Raw genomic sequence first — 22,592 nt, 5'->3', positions numbered from 1 at the left:
CTCCATGAACTACTTCCAGATTGAGTGCCCTGAATATAGATAACACCTAGGCCCATAGGAATTCCATCTAGGACCAGGACCTCTGCTGTCACATCCCTCCCATACCCACCGCATGAGCTCCTTGACTTGCAGAAGCCCCCCAGAGATTTCTCCTCTCAAAGTCCAATAGCTGCACTGTGGTGTTTTCTATGTGTGTGTCTTTTCCCTTCCTTTTGTTGTTTCATTGTTTTGTTTGTTTATTCTTTCTCCTCCTTTTTCCTTTCCCTTAAATTTTATCCTTTCTATCTCTGCTTTTGTTTTCCTTCTTTTCTTCTGTTTCTCATTTCCCCTCTTCTTTCCCCCCATTTGATCTTTCTTTATTACTTCCTTTTCTTTTTCTTTTCATAGTCACATTCCCTGGTTTTTCTAACTGTTTATTATTATTGTTTCGTTCTGCTGTGCATAAGGTCGCTATGGGTCGGTACCTACTCGATAGCAACTAACAACAACAAAATTATTATTGTTATTATTTATTCCTTTTTATTTTCTCTATTATTTTTCTCCTCTAAAGCAAAATTAGCTGTCCCTCTTCTCTCTTTTTAGTTATTATATTCTTTTTTCAGGTTGCTTCCTGTTTTCCTCTTTTATTATTTTATTCTTTCATTTTTGGTTGGTTGCTTGTTTATTCTCTTTTGCTTCCTGGTGTGTGTGGTAGTGGAGGGTTCCCTTCTCCTTTCCACCCCACAGGAGACAGCAAAGGAGTAAATTTGAAGCAATGGAAACCCGAATTAGTGAGTTTGAAGATAAACCTCTCAATATTAGTAATCTAGAAGAACAATCAGATAAAATCTGAAGAAACAAAGAGTTATGTGGTATAACATAAAGAGGAATAACTTATGGATGATAGGAATTCCAGAACAGGAAGAGACAATTAAAAACATGGAGAAAGTTGTCAAAGAGTTGTTGGAAGAAAATTTCTCTAACATCATGAAAGATAAGAAGATAAACATACAAAAAGTTGAACACACCCCAAACTAGATAGATCCCAAAAGAAAATCACCAAGACAGCTCATAATCAAACTTTCCAAAAACAAAGACAAGGAAAGAAATCTGAAAGAAGCTCAAAAAAAGAGAAAAGTTACCTACAAAGGAAAACCAATAAGACCAAGCTCTGATTTCTCAACAGAAACCATGCAAGCAAGAAGACAATGGGATAGCACATACAAAACTCTGAAAGAAAAAAAAAAAAAAAATTGCCAACCAACAGCTGGTAGGTTTGAACTACCTATCTTGAGAAAACCAGTCCAGTGTTTACCCAAAGTATCACACCAGAGAGAAATCATATGCTCCCCCCACCAAAAAAAAAAAAAGAATCATGTACCCAGCAGAGCTGTCGCTCAATGCAAGGATGAAATTAGAACATTTTCAGGTAAACAGAAATGGAAGGAATTTGCAATAATACCAAGTTTACATAAAACACTAAAGGATGTTCTTTAGACAGAACCAGCAACAGCCTGAGATTAACATACATGACAACACCATCCAGAATTCAGTCCAGAGGTAGAAGCATTTAAAGAAAACCAAACCTGCAAGACTGAATCTAGGATAACAGAGATACCAATCAATTTATAATGAAGTCAACTACAATGGAAAAAGAGGGAAAAGTATAAATACAGAACTTCCAAATGGCAAGGGAGTAAAGCAGATTTCAAGATAAAAACAGATTGTTTAAAATAGGAGGGAAATTACAGTGAATACACCTTCACATCAAAATAAAAAAGAGGAAAATCGGAAAGATTTAGTAAACATTAATACAACAGAAATGAAGAAAATGAAAAGAAATGGATGGTGAGCCTTCTTTGTCTATTATTCTTGGGATATGTTGTAAGGAGCGATCAGTCCCTGGAGAAGACATCAGGCTTTGTAAAGTGGAGGGTCAATGAAGAAGAGGAAGACCCTAATGAGGTGGACTGACAGAGTAGCAGCAACACTGGGCTCAAACATAACAACAGTTGTGAGGATGTTGCAGGACTGGGCAGTGTTTCGTTTCTGCTGTGCACAGGGTTGCTATGAGTCCAAACTGACTCAACAGCACTTAGGAGCAACAACAGAGTATTATGATCTTCCACACAAAATTGTTGTTGTTGTTAAGTTGGTTCTGACTCATTGTAGCCCTATATAGGGTTTCCAAGGAGCAGCCGATGAGCTTGAACTGCCAACCTTGTGATTCAAACTGGCATTGCAGTCCAGCACATTAACCTACAGTGCCACACTGGGAATTCACACAAAATACATACCCATAAATAGTGCAGACTATACCCTGTCTGCCATTGCCATGTGGGAAAGGGATGAATTGATGAGTTTGTTTGAACCTGTTTTTTTTGTTAAGGAATTGTTATAAACAAATAAGTAGCATACAAATATCAGTAACTGATGCAATGGGATAGTCTGTTTCTGTGGGTGTAGCATAGTATCTAGATCACGCTTACCATTTTTTAAATTATTATTAAATAAAACAAGGTATCTGAGGTGAATATAAAAGTTCATTTTATTGTTGTTAGGTGCCATCAATTTGATACCAACTCATAGCAACCCTATGTACAACAGAACAAAACTCTGCCCAGTCCTGCACCAATCTCACAACCATTGCTACGCCTGAACCCATTGCTGTTGCCATTGTACCAATCCATCTTTTTCTCCGACCCTCCATTTTAGCAAACAGGGACTGATCACTCCTGATAGTATTTCTAAAGTATGAGAGACTGAGTCTGGCTAAATCTGGCTGCCAAGGAGCACTCTGACTATACTTCTTCCAAACAAATCTATTTGTTCTTTTGGCAGTCCATGGTACTTTCAATTTTCTCCTCCAACACCATAACTCAAAAGCATCAATTATTCTGCGGTCTTCCTATTCACTTGTCCAACTTTCGCATGTATATGAGGTTACTGAAAGTGCCATGTCTTGGGTTGGGCAAAACTTAGTCCTCAAACAGACATCGTTGCTCTTCAGCACTTTAAAGAGTTCTTGTGCAACTGATTTGCTAATGCAATGTGTCATTTGATTTCTTCCCTGCTGTTTCCATGAGTGTTGATGGTTGATCACAGAAAAACGAAGTCTTTGACAACTTCAATCTTTTCTTCAATTATATGGATGTTGTTTATTTGTCCAGTGGTAAGGATTTTTGTTTTCTTTACATTGAGATGCAACCCATATCAAAGGCTGTGGTCTTTGATCTTCATCAGTGAGTAAAGCAAAGTCCTCTTTGCTTTCAGTAGGCAAGGTTGTATCATCTGTATATCACAGATTGTTAATGAGTCTTCCTTAAATCTTGATCCACGTTTTTCTTCATCCAATACAGCTTCTCAGATTATTTGCTCAGCATATAGATTGAATAAACATGATGAAATAATACAACCCTGGCACACCCTTTCCTAATTTAAAACCATTTGGTGTTTCCTTGTTCTGTTCTAACAACTGCCTCTTGCTCTATGTACAGGTTCCTCACAAGCACATATTAAGTATTCCAGAATACTCATACTTCACAATGTTGCCCATAGCTTGTCATGATCCACACAATAGAAAACCTTTGTGTAGTCAATAAAGCCCAGGTAAACATCTACCTGGCATTCTCTGCTTTCAGTCAAGATCCAGCTATATGTAGCAAGGTAGTTGTATGGAAAAATTGTAGGCTGAAAACCTACATGTAAGATTTGAGAAAATTAAGGGAAAGACTCAGTGAAACTTTGAGGCATCACAGTCCAGGTGAACTGATGGGCCTTCCCACAAAAAGACAATCACTGAAAGAAGCACCGTATAAATCGATCACTGTAAAATGAGTGGTCTTTGAAGGGACATTAGAAATTAGTACATGGGGATTGGGAGCTATGGGGAATCTGGGAATGGCAATGTGGTTGAGAGCATGTGAGTTTTGAACAGAGCTCCTGATTATTTGGTTTCATCATTGGAAAACCAGAGGTGCTACAGGAGTGCATTCAGGGACTAATTAGCCTTTTGTAAAGAAACCTCAAATCATAGGTGCAAGCCCTTCTTTGATTTTTTCATTTCAAAGGATCCTTGGAAATTTTATGTAATTACTTGGAAGTATCAATTCGAATCTTAGTTGGGTCCCTACCGCAAAGTCAGTGAGCCCATAGACTTTTTAGTATGGAAGAAAGGCAGCTTAAAGGAGAAGAAACAGAAAAACCGCATTCCTGCAGATGCAGGTTAAATGCCTTCAGGTAACAAAGAGCCTCTTCCTTATCTTGAATGTTTTCTGATTCATATCTGTTTGCTTACCTCTGTCTGAAAATTCAATAAGATTTCTCTGCTGTCAGTAAATTGCAAATGGCAACTCCATCTGGATAGGTTTCACTCAGTAAATTAATTGGGGTGCCAGGGCTAAGCAAAAATGGTATGTGTTTTAATAGGACCTAAAGATACAGATACAGTTTGAAAGTGTGCTGAGGTTTGTTCTTGATTGATAAACCCCACTGTTCTTGAGATTTTGTACTTTGGTCCAGGGGCTTCTGTAAGCAAGTGGGGTTGGTGGTAGACAAGATGGCACCAGTATCAATTAAAATTTGCAAAGTTCCCCATTAACTTGGACAATTTTTTTCCCCCTTAAGAATTTTAAATCACCATTGAAAAAGCCCCTGCATCACTCTAGTTTTAGGTTAGTCTCTACCCAGTGGCAAGTTATCCAACTTAATTTTTAATTTGACACAATTCTTTTTTAAATGTTCAGGTTTCTTACAACAGTAATAAACATTAGTCTCAGACTCCTTTTTGTTTCCTGGAATCCTTCTCTGGGCTTGAAATTTCTTGTGGGCTGGGCTTGTAACTGCTGTTACCAAAAATGGAAGTTCCATTCATTTGTTTTGTTTTGCTTTGGTCTCTTCTTCTAATGCTTTAGTGTTTTGTTCCAATGATTGGACTAGGTTTTGATAGTAAATTCTGGGCTAGGGATATTCTTCCAATCTAATGTATGACATTTAACTAGTTCAGCTAAATTTAGGAATGTAGAGTTGAAAGTTATTCCAGCTACTGGTTCCTCTATGTTTAAGCCTGAATGTTCAGCAAAAAAAAAATAACTTGATTCAACAATCTCTATCAGCAGTTCAAAACTACTAGCTGTTCCATGGGAGAAAGATGAGGCTTCCTGTTCCTGTAAAGATTTACAGCCTCAGAAACCCTGCACAGGGTCACTATGAGTCGGTTTTGACTCCACGGCACATAACCACCACCACCATGGTTGTAAATAGTCTCATCCTTTTCTTGTTTACATCTTTGCATTTTATCCCAGTCAGTTTTCTGGGGAAGAACTTTTGGGAGGACATCTATAAGTAAAAATGGACTTAGTTTGCTGTAGAAGTTCCAGACTAGGAACATATGCTCTTATAGGTATTCATCTTTGGGTATCCCCTGGTCCTACTAGCATATTTACTAAATTATATAAATCCACTGGGCCAGGCTCATATGTTTCAACTAAATTCCTAAATTGCTGGGTGAGTTTATGGGGATCTTCTTGAGGGTTAGGAAAATATTTTACAACTGCACAAAGTTTCACTTTAAACCAAGGGGTAAACATAACATGAAAACATTTATCTAGTTCTTTTGGAAACTTTATCTTAAAAGGCATCTCCAGGAAGGCAACAGTGATGGGTTTCTCCAATTGTTCCTTGGCAGGTTCTGAATAATAGAAAGAAACAACAGAAAGAAAGCTCCGAGAGTGTTAGTGGGGGCGAGTAAGATGGCAGAGACAGACACAAAGAGTCTGCTGGAAGAGGAGCACAGGGAATGGGAGTAGGAGAAATAAGATCTGGCACCTAACATTACATTTCTTTTTGCTGTTTAGGTAAATTGGACATGCTGTTTTACATGGTGCAGCACTGTGGGTTAATGCACACAAAGTTGGTTTGAACCACAAGGTCAGTGATTCAACTCACCAGCTGCTCCTTGGAAATCCTATACATGGTCGCTATTGGTTGGAACTGACTTGACATCACTTAACAACAATAACAACAAATTTTACATGGAAACCATTTTACTTTCTTGGTGTCTTTTGTAGGCTTCCAGACACCTGTCTCATTGGGCCCTGAATCTGGGAGACTTTCTTTTCTAATTTACTTCCTAGAAAAACTAGTCAATCCAATTCAAGAGAGCAATAAAGTGGACGCTGGTTTTCTAAACTGTCTTTAGTAAAATCATGCCAGGACTCCAAAAACAAATAGGTACGGGGCCAAAGCATTTGCTCACATAAGTCAGTCAGAGTGCCCAAAGAGGCCTCTTCTGAGTCCTCAGAGATGGTCTTCCGATCTTATTAAAAGGGTGAACACACATGTTATCGTAACCTAAATACTCACTTCAGAAGAAAAAGTGAGTTCAAATTTAATGGGTTGGAACCTTGATTTTACCAAAGTTACTACAGCCCTGACTGGGGTTTACTATGAAGCATGGACCAGATTTGGGGTCGTGTTGTACATTCATGATTTTTCTAACTTATTAGGCTTGGGAGAATTGCAGGAACAGTCTCACCAAACTTAACTTAGCAATGAACTTGCAAAAAGTTTAGAGTGAAAACTGAAAATGAAAGTACAAAAAGAAGTCAACAGTAAATCCTGAAGAGCAACAACATAAGGGAGTCGAGCTTGATTCGAGACACTTTTATCCCCTGGGACAGTTCCCAAGAGTCTATGGAGATGGAAGGACTCACAGGCGTGTGCTGGTATAAAGCTTTGGGTCCTCGACTTCTTGTGTGCTATTGAAGATACTATGCCTTCAACTCTCATGCATAGGAAACAAGAAAATGTGAAAAAGTAAGAACACATACACTGTTAAAACAAGAGTAAAATGATTTAGTGAGGACTTGCACAATTTACAAGTTGGACAGCAATTCTGTAACAAAAACAAAGCTGCCCCCAAATATGGAGAAAAGTTTGTTGTTATAGTTGTTGTTGTTGTTGTTATGTGTCGTGGAGTCGGTTCTGACTCATAGTGACTCTGTACAGGGTTTCCGAGGCTGTAAATCTTTACAGGAGCAGAAAGTCTCATCTTTCTCCCACAGAACAGCTGTTATAGTAAAACTGGGGAAAGAAGTGGATAGTCTCATGGTTACAGCCACAAAGTGAGTGCATAACCAATCATTCGGCTTTCAACATATTTCTTACTGGAATATATCTACAAACGCATTCCTGACCCCCATGCTAATTTACTAAGAGTGACAAGATCCAGGCCAGTTAAGAGAGACCATTGGTAGGTGTCCAGGGTCTCCTGGTTCCACCAGCCAGAGGCCCAAGGTCATATGCGTATGAGTGGGAAGAAATTCAGGTTACATTCACAGGAGTCTATAACAAAATTAAATTTTGATTCAGACCTTATGTCATCATTTTTTACATCAAGTGCCTAAAATTTTTGAGATTTGCTAGCACCCTGCCTAAGAATGGAGTTAATACAAAACAAAGCAGAGACAATTTATGGAGGGAGACCAGTACATTTTAGCACCTGGATCCAGTCATGCCTGAAGTCAAGTAAATGTTGATAACTTTTCACTTGGTAGAGCCAGTGAATTACTTTTAAAAAATTAAGCAAGTTTGAACTTTTTTTGTCAATTTCAATGAAGAGTCTGGTAAATGAACATAGTTACTAGAGGGCTGAACTGGGATTCAAAGCCTAGATTCAAGACCTTAACTGTTCACAAGGATGTTACACTGCAAGTAAGTTATAGACTGAAAGTTCAGAGGTGGAGGGGGGCAATTTAACTCCAGAAAGGACAAGAGACAGATAACTCCTGAATCCCAGAGCAGTATGAAAGATTATATTGCAGAAGAGAGATTGTCTAAATCTGCAAGAAGGAGGTGGATGAGCAGGTCAGGAAAGCTTCAAGGATGAGATAACTTTTAAGAGGAATCTTGAGCTGGTGGCCAGGAGGCAGGCTTATAGAATGTTCTCTTTGGTTGTTTACATGAGTATATATTCCTGAGTGTTTTTATGTACATCTTTCCCACCCCCATACACACACAAAAAAAAACAAAAGAGGGAATAGAAGCAAATACTGTTAAATGATGATGCACAGAGGAGATTGCAATCATTGCAGTGAAATGATGGTGTACAACCGATATTCTCCATGTAAACTATTACTCAAGTCACAATAAAAACTTAAAGAAAAACAAAAAAAAAGGAATCTTGGAGGTGAGGAGAAACCAAAGAGCAGGTCACACTCTTATGGGAAGTGGGGGACAGAATCGGTCAGCAGAGTGGTTCCCAGGGAGTTTCAAGACCTCCCATTAATAACAATCTCAACCATAATTTCAATCTTCCTATTCCCTCTCTCTCCATATTGTGGGAATGAGTGTCCTTTCTTCAAATTGATTGTAATCTTGTTTATTGTATTCAGATAATATTTCTTTTTAATTTTTATCCATTACTACTTCTTGGAGGAGGGACTCTCCAATTTCCGTAAACTCCTCTAGCAATTTGAAATAGCTAATCAAATAAGAACAAGATTGTGTGTCCTAGCAATTTGAATTAGCGAACCCGGTAAGGACACGACTGTGGGTCAAAGCCCTAGCCAGTGGGTGAGACACAGCGTCAGGGATCAAAGACAGGACAGCCCACCACTCCGTGTACATGCTAGCCAGACTTGGTGCTGCCATACATCCTTCTACAGAAGTAAAAGATGCCTTGCCGAGATTCTTTTGTTCTACTGTGTCTCTGTTGTGACATCGAATCACGTTTCTAACAATATTAATGTCTGCTTATTCATTTATCTCCTGTCTCTTTGCATATCTCCCCACATAACTCGTTCCTTGTCTCTATCTTTCTCATCTATTTATTTCTCTTCTCCCGGTCTCTCTCTCTCTCTCTCTCTCTCTCTCGTTTTCTTTTCCTCAGTCTCTCTTTCTTTCTCTCTCTTCCTGTCCTTTCATGCGCTCACTCCCCTGACTTCTGGAGCGTAGTCCACTCCATCACCAATGCCACCCTAGTCCAGGTTACTGTCATCTCACATGTCCAATTGGACAGCCTTGCAACGTTTCTTCTCACCTCTATCCTGCCTCCCTCCCATCAATTCTCCACTCCAAGTCCTTGACAAAGTAAATATTTTAAGTTACAAATCTGATCATGACATTCCCTTGATTGAAACTCAGGGTAAAGACCAAATTTCTCACTACAGCCTACAAGGTCCTGCCCACTCTCTAACCTCATCTGGCTCCATATGCTCCCTACTCCCTCTCTTCCTACTCAGCATCCCTGGGACAAAGGCATATCTGGTTTCCCTAATGCCATTTTACAGATGTGGAAATAGAAGTTCAGATATAATTGTTACTGTTAACAGTCAAGCCCAGTCAAGTCAGTCCTGACTCATTGTGACTCCGTATAGAGTCTCCGAGGAAAGGCCAGTGGGTTTGAACTGCCAACCTTGCAGTTAATAGTCTAGTGATTACCCTACAGCACCACACCAGGACTCAACGCAACCCAGTTCCTCTTTCCAGACAAGTTTCTAGTTTATAAAGACTCTCTCACGAGAGCCCCAGAATCCAAACCACATACCTTGTTTTTAGAATGGGTGGTCATACATGATTAATACAGACCAAATTTGAGGCCACCTCACCCTCCGCCAATCCTAACAGCATCCTGTGATACTCTGATCTACAATGAAAACAGAGATAAACTCATCTCCTGTGCCCTGCATGCTCTGGGTCAGTGGATGCTGGGACCTTTCATTCTTTCAATGCTTATTGGAAATCTACAACATGCAGGGTCTGTTCTATGAGTTGGGAACATAACCATGAACAAAACAGACAAAACCCCATCCCCTTCAAATGTACAGTCTAAGGAGGGAAATAGACAGAAAACCAGCAAAACAACTAACTAAAATGTATATGATATACCAGATGGCGCTGAGCATTATGGAGAAATATATACAGGGGAGGAGCAAAAAAAGTGTATGTTGCTGGTGAGAGGGAGTGAAGATTTCAATTGGAATAGGATTGTCAGAGCCAAGCTCAAGGGCATGCATGCATGTGAGCAGGCTGTGCAGCCCTCTGGAGGAAGAGCCTCCATCTGAGCGGACAGCCAGTGCAAAAGCCCTGAGGCCTGATGCATGATTTACAAGGTCAGGAGATCTCAGAATCCACTAGAAGACGGTGTGGAGGAAGTTGTCAAGTTACATACCTTCCGATCTGGAAAGGAAGCAAAAATGCTTACACACTTGAAGAATGTGATCCCGGACACTGAAATGTATATAAGAAATTGTTGGGATGGCATTCATATGTTGTTGTTGTTGTTGTTAACTGCCATCGGATCGGTTCCGACCCATAGAGACCCTTCAAGGAGCGGCTAGTGAGATTGATTGGTCAACCTCACAGTTCAAACCGACTTTGCAGTCCAGCATATTAACCCACAGCACCACACTGGGATTATGAGGGGCCTTCAAAAAGTTCGTGAAAAAAATTCACATTATCTTTTCATTCCATTTTCCATGAACTTCTCTTTTTTTGCCATTTTTATTAGGAGTCTTAGTTCTGTTTTCATCATAATTGTGCATTGTTTCTTTTTTTTTAATGTTTTATTGTGAATTATGTGATAGTTTACATGGGAGAACATTCGTTTTACATTCATTCTATCGTATATCGTCTCACTGCCATGTTTCCATGAACTTCTTGAAGCATCCTTGTATATTTTCGTCACAATAATAATAATAATAAACAATAGATTGAAAACAACCCTTTTAAAATGTGCAACATGTTCCAAGACAATAAAAAACATTGTATAGACTCCCCCTCTCTGTCCCCTATTTCTCATCTCACACAGGCTCTCTGCAAACAAATCCAGTCCAGAGGTTTTATGAACAAGTGTTTTTGAGCCTCTGTAATACAGACAGTGTGATTTACTGGTCACACACATTGGGGTCTTTGTTTGGGGTTTTGCCTCTAAGTATCCAAGTCCTCATGTGGTGCTGTAGGATAAGCCCTGGAATGCTAAACGCAAGACTGGTGGTTCAAGCCCCTCAGCTGCTCCTAGGAAACCCTATACAAGGTTATTATGAGATGGAACCAACTCGACCGCACTTAACAACAGCATCCATTTCTAACGTCATTGCAAATGTCAGACTTGATATTTGGCCTCACCAGGCTCCATGAGCCTAGGTAATAATGTACCTTCTCTAGAGTGACAGCTGTCTCCATAGTCACTAGACCCCTTTCTTCCTGGACACTTACAAACACATACAAACACCCAGGCCCTTAGTGAGGGCTCTTATATGACTTCCTGACACTGTGTAACTTTGAAGTTGTAACCCTGCCCCAGACAAGTGAACCCCAACCCCAACTCTGAACCCACCCTTGGGAAGCTGCTAAGTAGTGGGAAGTTCTGATGCCCATACCCAGCCAGGACAGGGTCTCCTCTGCGGAAAGCCCAGCCTATCCCATTTTACCAGGGATGGATGTTTTATGGGTGAGGGAGCAGAGGGGGTTCTTAGGTTTCACATGTTCCTGCATGGTGACTACCAGCTCCTGGGCCTGTCCCACTCTGTATTTCTGCAGAATCGTAGACTCTGTGTGGTGTGTGTCGCTATCTTGAGCCGCATATCCACAGACGCTTTCCCTTAAAGTCCTCTATTACCTCAAGAAAGACTCCACATTACTACCCTTCCTACCAATTCACCCCAACTCTCCAACGGTGTCTGGACTCCTCCCGTCCCCCATCCTTGACTTCACCTTTCCTTCCCATCTTCAAATACTTTGTTGTCCCCCAGAGGATTCCCAACATGCGTGCGCGTGTTTGCATGCATTTCGTGCGCCGGCTGGCGACGACACCTGCGTGTGCCCACGTGTGATATGAGAGGGCATCCGCGTGCCATGTGAGTGCGCCCTTACGACTAGGTACTGTATCTCTTTGTGTGCACGTGGGTGAGTCTGAGCGGCTGCAACATCTTCCTCCCAGAGAGAAGAGCGCGCGGGTTCCCAGGCGCTTCTCTTCGCTGGCCTGCATCCTTTTCAAATGCCCTCCGGTTCAGAAAGGGTCCACCTCGGGGCTTCCCAGAGTCGACCCACGTGTACACTCATTTGCACAAACGCGTCCTTGGGGAGCCGGTAAGCTCCGCGCCTCAGGTTCAGGGAAATTAATCACCCTTTAGCATCCTCGCCTCTCCACCCTCCCCCCACATCCCTGTGTGTAGAATCCCGGGTTTGGAGAGAGCCTAGAAGCTCAGGAGAGGGGGAAGAAAGGTGGTGGGGAGGAGAGTGGAGAAAGGCAAACTGAGGACATGCTGGAGGAGTAAGGAGCCGGTGCTGGCGAAGCAGGTCCCACCCATACCACGCCCCTCCCGCGAGGAATGGAGATGTGTTAGTCTGTCCTCCAATCCGTCACCCTGCGGGGCTCCGGGGTCTCACTCCATCCTCTCTGCTGCAACTGGAGCCCACAGTCGCAGCTGGGACCCCCTCCCCCTGCCGCCCTCCCTCCACTCCCCGGGTCCAGGCCATCGCTGATTGGCTGCGGGGTGCGGCGTCCCAACCCGGCTTTGAGGCGGGAGCCGAGTCGGGCCGGGGTGGGAGGCGCCGATCTGGCTCCAGGAGCCCCTCCCGAGTCGGTGCGCCCTGCGCGCTGCAGGAGAGCTGAGCGGGACTCTGGGCGGGCAGGTGCCGCGGGCGCAGAGGGGCCCCGGGCAAGGCTGGGAGCAAATCCTGCGTGGAGAGAGGAGCTGCCGTTCCAGCTGCCGCCACTGCCACCGAGCCGGCGTCCAAAGAGGCTGGCAGGCCGGGGCCAGGAAATAAGGAGCGCTCATGGAGCACACGCACGCCCACCTCGTCACCAACAGCTCCTTATCCTGGTCTCCGGGTTCGTCCTGCGGCTTGGGCTTCGTGCCAGTGGTCTACTACAGTCTCTTGCTGTGCCTCGGTTTACCAGGTGAGGGGTGTGTGGGGGTAAAGGGAAGGAAGCAAATAACCCACATTGCAGGATGCCCCTTGCTGTGCGTCCCCACGGAAAAAGTTTAAGCCTTAAGGGCAACTGCGGGTATTTCCAGACTAGGGGAAAGGAAGTTGCTGCGGGCTGGCGGGGACTGGGCGCGCGTGTGCGCTGGTGTGTACGCGCGTGCGTGTGTGTTTGTATATGTGTGTGCGCGCGCTGTGAGGTGAGTGTGCGCGGCAGACTATGGACTCGGTGTGCGCTTGGATTCCAGGGTGTACTCGTGTATTCCTGCGCGTCCCTGGGGATCCAGTGTATGTGACTTGCCTGCATGTTCAGGGAAGATTTGTGGAGTCTGCATTTCCCCGGTCGCTCCCACCTCTGCCCCTCGTGAATCCGAGATGAAGTGGAACCTCTGTTGTTCCAAGGGCGTTAGGATGGAACAAACGACGGGTCCTGTCGCCTCCCCCCCCACCCCCACCACCGCCGATCAAGGAAGGGGTCTGGAGGTTGCCCACAAGGAGTCAAGAAGGGTGACTGGCTAGGGTGAGGGTGCTGACATAGGCAGGGGACTAAGGCCACCACCTCAAGGGGTCACAGCCTCTTTGACATTCCTCACCTCTTGCTTTGCCGCCTGTCCACGCACGTTGGGCAGCTAGCCGCTGTTGCAGATTTCTGATGATCCCACATCTTCATGTTCTCTAAAGTGCCTGAGACTTGGGCTGAATTCCTGAAGAGAGCCGGACTGCTTGGAGTGTGTGTGCCTGCCTGCGTGTGTGTCAGAAACTGGCATACAGACAATGGGAAGGTCTTCCTGAGGCGCCAGTTTTAGATGGCCCCTTTTCAGCTCATCTTTATTCCAAGAGCGCCACTGAGCTCTCCGTGTGGCAGAACGACTCCTAAAGATCCTCAGGAAGCCCTCGGATCAGCGCTATCCTTTGGCATTGGCGAGCAAAGGGAGGAGAGGGATGGGCAGCCTAGAATCACATCTGCTCCATCATCTGCTAGTCTGAGAACGTTAGCTTCCTCGCATTCCGGGAACTCAAAAACTGAGATTCCCTTTCTAAAAGAGTCAACCAGGTAGCTAGGACCCCTGCTGAGGTCGTATAAATAACACACACACAATTTGGTAGGTACAAGAAAACAGAAGTTTACTAATGTGTGAACCTCTCCCAGAGCGAGTGATGAGGATTTTATTTCTAACTAATCGCTCAGGCGGCCCAGGGAAGGAAGATCTGCTCTGATTCGCCCTGCTGGGGCAGCAGAACGTGTCATTACCTCAAGCTAGATTGATTTTGGTTGTTTGCATCACCCTCCCCCGTCTCCCATTCCAGACCCTTAACCTAGCTCTCTTTGGGGGAGGGAGTGAGTTCTGAGAAGGTTGATTTACCAGGGAAGTGACTGACTCCCTTTCCTCTTCAAACTCTGCCTGTCCCCTTTCTTCATCCTCAACACTGAGGATGTAGCCTCTCCTCCAGTATTTTGTTCTGGAAACTCTTAGGGACAGAGACAAGAAGATCTGGAAGGCTGACCTTATAAGAGTCCCCAGCAGGAATAAGAGGATGGAAGAGGAGGAGGGGGAACTCAGATCTCAAAGAGCTCAAGGTGGATGTTAAGATACTTCAGCTCTTTAAAGCCTGATTCCTATATTAACTAGAGCCTTATTGACCCACATTATTAGCACTTACTGTATACTAGGAGCTGTGCTAGGTACAGACTCTAGAAAGTTAAGCCTGGGCTGGTGACTTGAAAGGAACCAAAGATTGGAATGACAAGTTGGCATTGATCTGGGCACTGAAGCAGACCATGAAGTCATCACAAATGACAGAGTAAGGGCTGAGATTGAAATTTCAAGGGTTTGTGATGTGTTTATTCACTCAGCTTATAGTAATGGCTAACTACCATGTTCTAAGTTCCCTGGTGATGAAAACAGTTTACGCTCGACTGAGGCTCCTTGGTGGTACAATGATTAGGAGCTCAGAGGCTAACCAGAAGGTTGGTGGTTCAGATCAAGGAGCTGATCCATCCTGTGCTCTGTGAGAAAAGAGTGGGTACTAGAAGATGATCTTTGAGAATTACAGTTCTACACTGTCTTATAAGGTCACTAAGAGTAGTAATCGAGTTGATGGCACGTAACAGCATCAATACACTCACCCAAAAGTTGGCAGTTCAAATCCATCCAAGGCCTGTCAATTTACTTCTGAAAGATCTCTGCCACTGAAAAGCCAACCGAGTACAGTTCTACTCTGATGTACATGGAGTGGCATAACTCAAAATGAACTTGACAGCAATGAACTTGAATGATTCACACACACACAAGGTGTGGTGCTGTGGGATAAAGCACTGGGCTTCAAGGGCAGTTTGAACAACAAGGTCGGCGGTTCAAACTCATCAGCTGCTCTTTGGAAACCCTATACAGGGTCCCTGAGTCAGAACCAACTCCACGGCACTTAGCAATAACAACAACTGTATTCCAAGTGCCAAAATGACTCAAAGATTCCTTAGACCCAATTCATGAGCTCAAGCAGCCCATAGCAGAAACACTAAGGATCCTAAAGAAGAAACACCAGGAAGGCCAGGCTGGTACGGAAGTCACAGACTGACTACAGTTTTGTGAATGGTTTGCAAGGTTGGTTCAAAGTTACAATCCTATCTATCATCATGCTCTTAAATCCATAGGGAAGGCAAATCTGTCATGGTGGTTTAGAATGCAGACTCTAGAATGAGACAGAGCTGGGGTTATTATAGTATGAGAACCTTTTGGGTTTCTGTGTCTCAGTTTTCACATCTGTAAAATGGGTACTAAAAGAGCAGCTACCCTCTGCAATTGTGGTGAGAAGTAAAAACCCAGATAGAGGCCACCGAGCGACGGTACAAATTAAGTGCTCAGCTCAGTGCCGGGCTCTCTACCTACTGATTGAGGCTGTGTGGTACTACAGTTGTGGTTCTCACAAAGCTGGTTGGGTTTTTTGGGGGTGGAGGGGCTGCTCCCACCCACCCGTCAGCCAGAGAGTGGACTGGGAGGTGCTGCCTGGCCAGAAAAGCAGTCTGCTCAAGCAATCTGCTTAGTGCATCCATCCAGTAGCCTTGCTCACACCAGATTCCCTGGCTGGCCTCCTGGCACCAACAATTAGCAAGTCCTCATTACTCTGCCTTGGACTACTTGGGTGTGAAGTCACAAACCACAGAACTTCATAATATTCTTGTAAGCTGAGATTTTCATTAAATCACTGTTCCCAGCAGTACACTCACCCAAGGTTTCTGGGTTCTCAGAGGCAGTTGGAGAAGTTGGTGGGAACTGAGCGAGGGGTGGGGAGCAGCTGTAGATTGGGAATGGGGAACAGTAAGTAGGAAAAGGCAGTGGATCTCTGACCACCTTCAGGCCCTATTGGCAGGAAGGGCTTGGGGACTTCTGGGGTCTAATCCTCTGCCTCTAGGGATTGTTTCAGAGCCTGATTTAACTTGGGATCCCCAGGATTATTTCTCCTATGAAGTATGGGTAGAGCTCTATAGCTTAAGTGTTCTTAACTTTTGGGTCACACAACTTTCCCCAACTGTAAAATGGGAATACTGTAGGACCTATTTCACAGAGAGCCGTGGCTGTTATGAGCTGCTGTCCAGTCTGCCACAGACTGATTTGGCGCTGAAGGATAAGCACTGGACCAAAAGGTCAGTTTCTACCACAAGGAAAGCCTATACAGGGTCGCTATGAGTCAGAACCGACTCGACAGCACTTAACAACAACAGTCTGCGGCGGACTCACAGGGACCCCATGTACAATGGAACAAAATACTGCCCAGGCCCATGCAATTCCCCTAATCATTTGTGGATTAGACTCTTGTGATCGGTAGGGTTTAGTTGTCTAAGTTTACCAGGTCTTTCTTCCTCGTCCATCTTAGTCTGGAATCTCCACTCATGTGTGAGACACACTGTTGGGAATCAAACCAGGGTCTCCCACAAGGAAGGATTCTACCACTGAATCACTGCTGCCATGGAATCGATTTCCAATCTCTAAGGACCCTATAGTACAGAGTAGGGTTATCAGGGCTGTAAATCTCTAAGAAAGCAGACCGCCACATCTTCTCCCCATGAAGCAGCTGGCAGGTTCGAATCTACCTTTTGTTTTGCAGTAGAGCACTTTAACCACTGCACCACCAGGGCTCCTGACGGAACCACAGATGGCCCCTAATCACAGAGGGTGGTGCATATTAAATGGCTTAGCATAGTCTGAGCAGGAGGTAAGCACTTACCACTTAGTGCCTTATCTACATCAAACCTTTTCATCTAAATCATTGTACTTATTAAGTGCCATCAAGTCAGTAAGGATTCATAGGGACACTGCAGAGGGTTTCCAGGGAGCAGTTGGTAGGTATGAACCATTGGCTTTGTGGTGAGCAGTCCAGAGCTTATCCTACAGCCACACCAGAACTCCATATAATGGTATTTTGTTCTTGTTGTTAAGTGCTGTTGAGTCGGTTCTGATCCATAGAGACCCTGTATAGGGTTTCCAAGGAGCACCTGGTGAGTTTGAACCAGTGACCTTGTGGTTCAAACTGACCTTGCAGTCCAGTGCTTTTTCCCACCACACCACATACCAAACCTCTGTGTCCTACGCATAACCCTGACCCCATTTTACAGATGAGCAAACTGAGATTCAGAGAAGTGGAACATCTTGTTTACGGCCACACAGCCAATGCAGCCTGCGGAGTCTGCGCTCTCCATTGCAGCGTGCTGCCTTCATTCCTGCCGGGAAGTTAATTGAACTAACCTCAGTTCCTCACGCTGTGTGCTAATGGGGAAAATTGGTATCCCCAGAAAAACCCAGCCAAACCTGATGCTGTTGAGTCAATTCTGACTCATAATTGTTCTGTAGGACTGAGTGGAACTACCCCATAGGGTTTCCAAGACTAATCTTCATGGAAGCAGATATGAGGGAAGTCAAAAACCACTGCTACTGGGGTCCCCTTTATACTCATACACGCACAGGTTTATTCTAGACCAAACATGTTTAATCCTGTCTCTGTCATCGGTGGAGGGCCACAGACAGTTCTCTCAGCAACATGCTTGTCACAGTCTCTTTAGGGTGCCTTCAAAAAAAAGTCCAATCAAAACAGTAGCTTCCTAGGGGATCTGCTGGGTCAGTTAAATTCAAGACAGAGGGGTCAGCTCGGAAGTTTATGATGACTGTTTTTTTTGAGATTCCAAAGGGGTCATCTTGATAGATTTTCTGGAAGGACACTGGATGATTACTGGGGCTTATTAGGAAGAAGTTTTCAGAAAATGAAAAATTGCATTGGTGAGGAAAAGGCCAGAAAATTAAGCTGAGAATATTTTTATCCATAACAACAATACACTTGTCCATTCTTGGAGCATAGCAAGGGTTGTCCTATAGGAATTTCATTGAGAAACCCAGACTTCTCTTTTGTTCCCCAAACTCAAAGAACACTGAAAAGGAATGCAGTTTGAATCCCTAAAGGATGCCCAAACTGCTGTTTGGATTGTTTGGGGGAAGAGTTGCTGACCTTGCGATTAGTAGTCCAGTACTTATCCTATGGAGTCCTGGTGCGACGCTGTGGGTTAATGCGCCAGACTGCAAGGTCGGCGGTTCAAGCTCACCAGCTGCTCCTCGGAAACCCTATACAGGGTCACTATGGGTCGGAATCGACACGACGGCACTTAACAACAACAACTTATCCTACAGTGCCAGGTCTACATAATTCTGAAGGTGGTGTTTTCTTCTCTCTAACCCTTCCCCAATGGAGTCCTGGTGTGGCGCTGTGGGTTAATGCGCGAGACTGCAAAACCATTTGAACTGCAAGGTCGGCGGTTCAAGCTCACCAGCTGCTCCTCAGAAACCCTGTACAGGGCGCCATGGGTCAGAACCAACTCAGTGGCACTTAACAACAACAACCCTTCCCCAAGGAGTACTGGGTGGTGCTATTGAATAATCACTGGACTGCTGACCACAAAGTTGGTGTGTCCAACCCTCCAGTTGCTCTTTGGAAACCTTATGCAGGGTCGCTATGGGTCGGAATTGACTTAACGGCACTTAACAACAACAACAACAAAGTGTAGTGGGTTACGAGTCGGGCTGCTAACCTCAAGTCCGGCAATTTGAATCTACCAGCTGCTCCTTAGGAGAAAGATGAGGCTTTCTGCTCCTGTAAAGATTTACAGCCTTGGGAATCCTATGCAGGGTTGTTATGAGTTGGAACCAACTCCACGGCACATAACCACCACCACCATCGCCACAACTTCTTCATTAGATATTAAAAAATAAATAAAATAAACTTGCTGTCAAGTCAATTGCAACTCATAGGGACTCTATAGGACGAAGGAGAACTGCCCCACAGGATTTCTAAGACTGTGGACCAGCTGGTGGGTTTGAACTGCTGACCTTTCAGTTTGAATCAAAGCACTGAATCTCTGCATTACCAGGGCTCCTTCTCAGTAGACGTTAGGCCCCTTTTCTCTCAGTAGGGGGCGCAGCACTGCACCCAGAGTACTGGATTCCACGCTGGACCTGGCAAAAACCCACAGTGTGACCTTGGATCAGTCACTCTGGATGGTCTGCCAAAGGTTCTGCTTGTGCAGCTCAAATTGGAGACGTGGTTAGAGCTGCAGACTAGAGCTACAGCCGTGCTGGAGGCTGCTGGTGGGGTGGGGGTGAGGGGCGGACCCTATATATCAGGTTCTGCTGTGTGAAGCTGAGCCTGGAATACCGTTCCTTGGAACTGAGCAGACGTGGATTCAAATCCTCGATCTTATCCTTCTTAGCTATGTGTTCTTAGGTATGATACTTCGTTTCTCTGAACTCTAGGCTTTGCTTCTGCAGGAAGGGAGACAGCAGAGCTGAGCAGTTAAGCACGTGGTCTCTGATTTCAGACAGCCTGCCTCTGAATCCTCGCTCTGCTACTTCCTTAGTCTGTGACCTTGGGCAAATTTCTTATGCCTTCTGTGCCTCAGCCCCCCTCAACCATGAGAATGGAGTAATCATAATACCTATCTCAAAAGGCTGCTTTTTGAAATGAAACTGTAAAACTGTTTAGCACCATTCTTGGCATATGTTTGCTCTCACGTAGAGTAAGATTTCAGTAACTATTAGTAACCTTCTGTGTTTTGCATTGTTGCCGTGGCAATTCAAAATAAAGCATGCCAGAGTTTCTCACAGGACCTGGCGCATTGGCGGGTTCAGTAACAGTAACCCGCACTGCATTTATTGTCTAACCTGCCGGCGTGTTCAAGTCCTCACCTGGTAAACCCACTTTAACAGCACACTGCTTTCTACCTAGGGTTTTCCCTATGCACAAAGCCTCTCAGAGACAGAACTGCATGCTCTAGCAAATGGGGAGCAAATTCAGCCAATGGATTAAGCCATTGATTCCATCATAAGATTAGGGAATGTGCCCCCCTAAGCGAGCTGCTGTGGTTTGTGGAAGCTCCAGACCATGAGAACGTCAGCAGATGAAGCTGGTGAACCCCAAACCTACTGCCATCAAGTAAGCTCCAACGCACAGCCACCCTGTGGAGAGGGGTTTGGAGGGTGTCAATTTAAGAGATCAGACAGAGCAGCTGGTGGGTTTGAACTGCCGACCTTGTGGTGGTTGTTGTTAAGTGGTGTTAAGTGCTGTGCTGTGAGGTTGATTCCATCTCATTGTTGTTGTTGAGTACCATGGAGTTGGTTCCGACCCATAGTGACCCTGTACAGGGTTTCCGAGGCTGTAAATCTTTATGGGAACAGAAAGCCTCATCTTTCCCCTGTGGAACAGCTGGAAGTTTCGTACTGCCGACCTTGAGGTTAGCATCCTGATTTGTAACCACTACACTACCAGATAGCAACCCTTTTTATAGGGTTTCCAAGGAGCAGCTGGTGGGTTTGAACTGCCAACCTTGTGGCTCAAAGTCCAGTGCCGATCCTACAGTGCAACACCAGGAGTCCAAAAAACTTGACACCTAGCCTGTGTGTTGTTACGTGCTGTCAAGTCGTTCCAACTCATCATGACCCTATATAGGGTTTCTGGTGAGCTTGAACCACCAACCTTGAGATTCAAACTGACCTTGCAGTCCAGTGCATTAGCCCACAGTGCCACACCAGGATTCCACCTAAAGCTGGTGAAGCGGTGATGGGCAAACACCAGCAGCACAGTTGTCATGAATATCAGAGGTGAGGTCCAGAACAGAAGGGGGCAGGAAGGGGAACGTAGGTCCTGCTCCTCAACCTTTGTATGTCTATGAAACATGTAGGTGGTGCCACCACGAACCATGAATTGTGTCGTGTCTACAAGAGGCAGTCAGGTCCTGTAAATGGACAGAGTGGTTCAGGTTTAGGAAATGTTTCGCTTACCCAAATGAACCACACTCTCTGTTGTCTAAAATGAAAACATGTGGCCTTCTTGGTCTCGCTCATTTTCCCTTCATGACAGACCCATGGTGTGGTTGTGACACTTGATCTCTCTGAACCCCATTTTATGGGGACAAACAACACGGCACTTTCTATGTAGGAATAACCAACAGGTGTACAGCACTTAGTTGCTGTTGAGTCGGTTCTGACCCATAGAGACCCTGTATAGGGTTACTGAGGAGAGGCTGGTGAGCTTGAACCGCCAACCTTGTGGGTGTGCCACACCAGGACTGCGCAGCACTTCGTATGTCCTGGGAATTCCCAGAAGCACATGACACCCTTTCACTCATTTTATTCCCTTTGGGGTATGTATAACTAGTGTGCCCATTTTTCCATTGAGGACATTGAGACACATATCCAAGGTCACCCAACCACAAAATGACAGAGAATTATTCATACTCCCACAGACTCCTGGTGTGGCACTGTAGGATCAGCACTGGACTGCGAACCGCAAGGTCAGCAGTTCAAACACACCAGCTGCTCCTTGGAAACCCTATATGGGGTCGCTTTGAGTCGGAACCAACGTGACCACACTTAACGGCAAAAACACTCGGTCCTGGTGGCACGGTGAGTTAAACATTAGGCTGCTAACTTGAAAAGTTGGCAGTTCAAACCCACCAGCCAATCCTTGGGAGGAAAATGAGGCTGGCTGATCCTGTAAAGATTTACTGTCTGGGAAACACTATGTGTCGGAATCAACTTGATTGTAGTGGATGTTTTGGTTTCACTCCGCTTTATTGTAAGAAGACAGCAACATGCTACAGGGACAGGTGAACCTGGGGCTGGGTGGGTAAAGGGGGCATGACAAACAACAAAGTGGGGGGAAACAAACAACAAAATGAGGCCTGGGAAGCTCAGAAGTACAGCCATTACTACAAGAAACACCGATACACTCCAAGGACTTGGACAGAGAGTGAAAACAAGAGGCCAAACAGGGGTGAGAAACAACAAAGCAGGAGAGCCGAAGAAATCTATGGTTAAATTGAAAAGCATGTCAACTCAGGAAACCAGGAATCTGGCATAAACTGGAAACAGCAGGTCCAAGAAATACCACAAATTGCAAGTTGACAATGTCTTGGAATACAAGCCCACCGTTTAGTGAAACGGAAAGAGTCCTCAGAACCTGCCTGTATGGTGTATTGTGGTCTCACAGACCTAGATTCAAATTCCAGCTTCGTGACTTCCTATTAGTGCGAGTGTGGGTGAGTTACTTTACCCTTCCTGAGCCTCAATGTCCTTATCTGTAGAGTGGGTATGGCAGTGCCTTCATCACAGAATTTACCATGTGGACTATATAAGACAAGTCAT

The 22,592-nt window shown here is 44.7% G+C and overlaps 1 protein-coding gene across 1 annotated transcript in view; it reads left to right on the top strand.

The window, feature by feature from the left end:
- The first annotated feature begins 12,676 nt into the window (after positions 1 to 12,676).
- Positions 12,677 to 22,592, top strand: part of GPR139 (G protein-coupled receptor 139) — a 51,859-nt gene continuing 41,943 nt past the window's right edge. Inside the window, exon 1 of the mRNA XM_006875957.1 lies at positions 12,677 to 12,883. Coding sequence (XP_006876019.1) covers positions 12,760 to 12,883 — 124 coding nt within the window. The 5' untranslated portion in view covers positions 12,677 to 12,759. The remainder of the gene's footprint in view (positions 12,884 to 22,592) is intronic.

Source organism: Chrysochloris asiatica, unplaced genomic scaffold (genome assembly GCF_000296735.1).
Source record: "Chrysochloris asiatica unplaced genomic scaffold, ChrAsi1.0 scaffold00348, whole genome shotgun sequence".
In the NCBI taxonomy this organism is placed as follows: Eukaryota; Metazoa; Chordata; class Mammalia; order Afrosoricida; family Chrysochloridae; genus Chrysochloris; species Chrysochloris asiatica.
This window is presented reverse-complemented; position numbering and strand designations above follow the sequence as displayed.